Source organism: Palaemon carinicauda, chromosome 39 (assembly GCF_036898095.1).
Source record: "Palaemon carinicauda isolate YSFRI2023 chromosome 39, ASM3689809v2, whole genome shotgun sequence".
Taxonomy (NCBI): Eukaryota; Metazoa; Arthropoda; class Malacostraca; order Decapoda; family Palaemonidae; genus Palaemon; species Palaemon carinicauda.
The window spans coordinates 18,818,316-18,824,909 of NC_090763.1; the positions used below are offsets into that span (position 1 = coordinate 18,818,316).

The following is a 6,594-nucleotide window of genomic DNA, read 5'->3' on the forward strand; positions in this document are numbered from 1 at the left end:
AATTTTTAGGTAATAGATCGCAAAGACTTGTTGTTGATGGGCATCATAGCGAGTATAGGAAATAATATATGGTGTTCCTCAAGGTAGTGTTCTTGGTCTATTACTTTTCATACTACATGCACATGCCATGTGATTTGGCCTAGAAATCAAGCTTGTTGCATATGCAGATGGTGCTACTCTTTTTGCTTCAATTCCATCTCCTGAATGTAGATCTGGGGTTACTGAATCCCTTAATAGAGATCTAGCTAAAATTAATGCATGGTGCAAATTATGGGGCGTGAAGTTGAACCTTATCAAAATTCAAATTATGAGTGTAAGTAGGTCGAGAACAGTGGCTCCTCAACATCCAGGTCTCTGCATTGGTAATGTTTTTTTAACCCTATACGACTCCTTTAAAATTTTGGTGTGATTCTAGATTGAAAATATAACTTTTAAGAAACACATTCGGGTCTGCTTCTTACTCAAATGCAAAAAAAAAAAAAAAAAAATGCCTGAATGAGAAAGTCGTCAAGTTTTTCGGTGATCAATTTATTCCGGAGAAGTATTTTAATGCTTTCATTTTCCCTTATTTCTAGTATTGTTCTCCTCTCTGGTCTTCAGTTACTGAATCTCATCTTAACTTGTGGGTCAAGAACTTGTAGTCTATTAAATTTCTTTTTCCTGATCTAGATACCAATCTCTGATACCGTTGTTTAGTTAGTTTGTTATGCATGTTGCTTAAGATTTCTATAATTCTGACCATACTTTGTATTCAGATCTTTCCAGACAGTACCATTATGCTCGTAATACAAGGTATGCAGTTAATAATTCTAATAGTCATGCCTTCTCCACCATAAAGCCAAATACAACACATATTGTAGAAGTTTTATTCTAGCTATGACCACATTGTGGAATAATCTTCCTAATCAGGTAGTTGATTCGGTGGAACTTCAAAAGTTCAAACTTCCAGCGAATGTTTTGTGTAGAACAGGGTGACATAAGTCACTCTTTATAGTTTATATATGAAAGATGTATTTCAATTTTGTTACTGTTCTTAAAATAATCTATATTAATTGTTTATTACTTCACTTGTGGTTTATTTGTATCTTTATTTCCTTTACCCAAATGGACCTTATTTTTCTTTGACGGAGCTCTCAGGTTTATAGCATTCTACATTTCCAACTAGGAAAATAATAATAATAATAACAATAATAATAATAATAATAATAATAATAATAATAATAATAAAAACAATATATACACAAATACACACACACACACACACACACATATATATATATATATATATATATATATATATATATATATATATATATAATGATGTGTGTGTATGTAAATTGTTGATGTATGCATATATATATATATATATATATATATATATGTGTGTGTGTGTGTGTGTGTGTGTATGTAAAACTATGCATGTATATATATATATATACACATACATACATACATATATATACATATATATATGCATATATATATACATATATATGTGTGTGTATGTAAAACTATGTACATATATATATATATATATATATATATATATATATATATATATATATATATATAATGTGGGGAAGGGGTTTGCGCATCGTCATGATCAGCAAAGTTAGGCTGATTAGGGTCACTCATACTAGGAAGATTTGCTGTGAGTAATCATATTAAAGTCTTCCACCATCCCCAATCTGCAGTGGCCAGGGTTGTGATGAAAACACTTACTGTCTATCCTAAGTACGTATATTCATTAACAATCTCCAGAGGCTCGTCCATAACTTTTATTTGTTTTCTCAACACACACACACACACACACACACACACACACACACACATATATATATATATATATATATATATATATATATATATACATATATATGTGTGTGTATGTGTGTGTGTGGAGAGAGAGAGAGAGAGAGAGAGAGAGAGAGAGAGAGAGAGAGAGAGAGAGAGAGAGAGAGAGAGAGAGCAAATTTTTCCCAAGTACGTATATTAATTAACAATCTCCAGAGGCTCGTCCATAACTTTTATTTGTTGTGTCTGCATATATATATATATATATATATATATATATATATATATATATATATATATATATATATATATGTGTGTGTGTGTGTGTGTGTGTGTGTGTGTGTGTGTGTGAGTGAGAGTATGTACAGTATATATCAAATGATAAATCCTAATTTTTTTCCTTTCTTTTGATTTTTATAGCAAATGTAAAATTAATATATTCCATGTCATGTATGACTTTACCTCTTAACACTTTCTTCGTTATTTTGATCATCGTGCTCAAAGTTTAGTAGGTCAGAAAAGTATCTGACGGTGCCACGCCCACTCACTCTATTGTTGATCTATTTACCTATTATTGACAATCAGTAGGCCTACGCTTTTATTTCATATAAAACCTTAATATAATTAGAAAAGAAATGTTGTCATTCTTTATCCACAAATTGAATGTCTTTTAACCTTTGCTTTTGAACATTATGGTAATAGAGGAACCTTGTTACTTTTAGCTTTATTTCTCTCTAATCTATAAATGAAATAGAGCCCAGCTAAAGATAATACCTACAAACATCACCATCCATATCAAAAGTGTTATCTAGTTAGAATGGAGCCCTAAAAAAACTTTTAAAAAATGTATTTTCCACTATCCTGTAATTGGGACACCTGGATGAGTCACTTACGTTTGTATCAGGAAGCTTCGCCGATTCATCCGGGTGCGAAGTCACTGACCCTTCGTCATTTCCTCCACTGGCAATGACGGGTTTCACTTCCTCTTTAGGTCCTGCTCCTACCTTATCGCCAATGTCACCTCCGTCCTTATAGTCTTCCCAACTGTCATATCCTTCATCTCCGGCGTCTACTTTATCTGGAACTTCGTCATCAACCCCCAACAGGGGCGAACTTTCGTTAATGGCCGACCCCAAATCGGCCTCCTTTCTTTCGTCGCTTCCGTCACTTGAAGAGAAAGATCTTTGTGTTGTCACGGGTACTTGAGGCTCGAAAGTAACGAGAACTGGATGAGGTTGCATGGGCTGCTTTTCGTTGGTTTTCTCATCTGGAACCGGGCTTGGGGTCAGCGGCACCGGTAGCTTGGTTCTTTCCGTGGCTACGGCGGCTCCCGGCTGCCCCTGGTCCGATTTGTTCAACTGGATATCATCCACAACGGCGTTATTTCCATCCCCGACATTAAGATGACTGCTCAAAATATCATTATTTTCCTCAATATTCGAGGGAGGCCCATTCCCGCTGACATTCCTATTGGGTAGGCCTCTAACAATAAATGGAATGGTGGCCGCTAGGCCTATACCTGCCACAATAATGCCGATGGTTAGAATAGTTGCGATCTTACAATCCCGCTGGTTGTGACTGGGAGCTGACCTGGTCGTTATGAAGCTCGAATTTGGGGTCGTGCCTTCATCCTGAGGCAGACTCGAATAATTCACCGAATCTTCGCGAAGCATGGCTCGTTCGGTCGTTAAGATCACCCTAACTTTTATGAGAAACTGTGAAGATAATTAATCTAGCTAATAGGATACTATAGTTAGTATAGTATTCTGCGATATTCACATTTAATAGAATTCAGTTCCAATACAAAAATCTAGTCAAAACAATGGTGCGATTTCTTCGATCCACCAGAGCCACTGATATTAATGAAATGCTACGTATTTTTCTTTTTGGTCACTAGCAAGTCACACCTTTTATAACAGGGTTTCTTTTCTTTTGCAGATCAACAGCTTCCTCGTGATACAAAGCGATCGTGCTTACACTTTCATTACACAAATATAATCTTTTCAACGCGTGAGATTTAGCAAATAATGCAGATTACCGCCGAAAGTTCTCCACACACTTATCTCATCAACAATTTCCCATATTATCCTTTTCTCCTAAGTATTCATTCTATTACCAATAATCGATCTTCCAAAACAGTTCAACTCCTTTTATAAGATTTATTTATAACTTAAATATTAAAATATCGTTTAAAATAATCCAGTCGAAATGCTCCATTCACATGCCACGTTTGATGACAATAAATAACTTGGTTTCTTACTTTCTTCATATACGTAAAATCTATTTCACAATCTGAAGCACTGCTGACACATATGGTTTCACGTGATAACTTTTTATCAAATAACCCACAACACTAATAACACCTCGTTATTTCGAAATCTGATTTTTTTGCCGACTCTCATATTCTGTTACGTTAGACCGATAGGGGGAACGTCATCACAACTATACCACACCTGAACGTATACTAAAACCTGCCTTCGATTCTTCGAATGAGTCACAATTGCGATCTGGACGAAATATATCTGATGAAATGGTAGATTATTCTGTTTTATTTCATCATTTCTTTTAGTTTCGTTTCTTCTTGTACAGCATAGTTTATTCTTGGTTATTTAGTTTCTTCTACGTTTTTCCCTGTTGAACACATTCTTATTTCTGTTGCCTTTTTATTGGTAATAATGATTATTATTATTATTATTATATATTATTAATATTATTATTATTATTGTTGTTGTTGTTGTTGGACCCATTCTTATTTCTGTTGCCTCTTTACTGGTAATACTGATAATAAGTATTATTATTAATATCATTATTAATATTAATATTATTATTGCTGGACCCATTCTTATTTCTGTTGCCTCTTTACTAGTAATACTAATAATAATCATTATTATTAATATTATTAATATTAACATTATTATTGCTGGACTCATTCTTATTTCTGTTGCCTCTCTACTGGTAATACTGATAATAATAATGTAGTGGTGATAATTATTTATCCTTCTGATTTAATTAGTGGGGTCACATTCACAGTTTTGATTTCCTAGCTTTATGCATGATTTGTGTGTACCAGTATAGTCACAATTGCTTACAGTTGCACATTTTTATTACCGTCTTCTCTTTATAATTTGTCACCGACACAGGGGTTTAGGTGTGGCCCGAAAATAAGGAAATATCTCTCTCTCTCTCTCTCTCTCTCTCTCTCTCTCTCTCTCTCTCTCTCTCTCTCTCTCTCTCATTTACACACACACACACACACATACACACACACACACACACACATATATATATATATATATATATATATATATATATATATATATATATATATATATATATATGTAGACATATATATACACACATATATACAAATATACATAAAGATATATATGTATATATATATATATATATATATATATATATACATATATATATATATATATATATATATATATATATATATATATATATATATCTGTGTATATATACACACATAAATCATCTAATTAATCGGTAACTTAAACTGATGTCAAGTTACGAATTCGTCTCAGCATATCTCCTTACGAGATTCATGTAATACTGGCCTTAGCACATATTTATGTATTTATGTTGTGCACTTCAAAACAGTCCTAGTCTTAATACTATTTGTCAACAGTGTCAACAGTTTTTAAGTGGATGAATAAGAGTTCAGTAAGCGCGCAAGGATTCGGAGAATAGATTGAATATCTTGTGAGGACACAAGTGTTCAAAACATTTTTTTTGCTAAATGGTCTTCCAATTCTCATGCATAAGGAAAAGAAATTACGATTCTATTTTATAAAAGAAATCTAGGAATCATAAAAGTGTTTGAAAGACAGGGTTGAACGGTAGGCCTATAGGGTTTAGGGAGCGTTTGACACTACTGACGAGCATAAGAGATTTTTTTTTTATTAAGCAAGTCATGTAGAAATAGATATAATATATTTATATTTAAGCCAATACGAATACAGAATATTCTAAATATATTATGAATTGTATATGATATATTCCTTATTTGAGGAAATACTTGAACCATAAACTTTGCAAGCAAGTGCCTGAAGTCTCATCATTCCTCCTTCACCTATTGACGCAAAGGGCCTCAAGTATAGTCTTAACTTAAGACAATACTTTGCATGTGTAAATACAGGAAAAATATACTTTACTTGAGAAAAAATAAGGGACTTATAATCTTAGAATTACTTAAAAAGATGATTTTTCCCAAAAATCCAAATTGGCGTACACTCCAAGTTAGACCGACACATCTGCTTAAGTAACACCTGTTTGTCTTGCGCGCACACCTGTGCAGTATACCTCGGCGGGGTGACGTGTTCTCTTTTGATATGTCTCCGTGGTGAAATAAGTTATTAAATGGAATAAACAAAGTGCGACGAATCCTATAACTGATTAATGAGGTTCCTTATTGTACCTGACCAAAGGTTATTTTGAATATATTGCTAAATGACAGTTTTAATGCAATACATCGTCCGTTGAATATGAATCATGCGCCTAGTGGAGGGATGGCGTAAGCCTAGTGGAGGGGTTCAGTCATTTGTCGACAACCAATCAGAAGTATCTAATCAATATAGATTAAAGAAACGTGTCAATTTTCCATGGCTGATCTGAAATTCCCTTATATTCAGTCGTATGATTAATGCACAGACAAACAATTTGTTGTTTAATAGATAGATGAATAGACCAATAGATTCTTTAATAACTAATTAGTTAAATTTTGCCTAACTAATTAATAATTCAACCAACCAGTTTAATGTAATTGACTTGAAACTA

General features: G+C 33.3%; 1 protein-coding gene across 2 annotated transcripts in view; it reads right to left on the reverse strand.

Moving 5' to 3' along the window:
- Positions 1 to 4,268, reverse strand: part of LOC137631055 (uncharacterized) — a 15,638-nt gene extending 11,370 nt beyond the window's left edge. Inside the window, exon 1 of one of the 2 annotated variants that reach the window (XM_068362648.1) lies at positions 2,688 to 4,268. In XM_068362648.1, the coding sequence (XP_068218749.1) occupies positions 2,688 to 3,467 (780 nt within the window). In that variant the 5' untranslated portion in view covers positions 3,468 to 4,268. The remainder of the gene's footprint in view (positions 1 to 2,687) is intronic. The other variant, XM_068362647.1, reaches the window with a different exon arrangement.
- Positions 4,269 to 6,594: the final 2,326 nt, after the last annotated feature.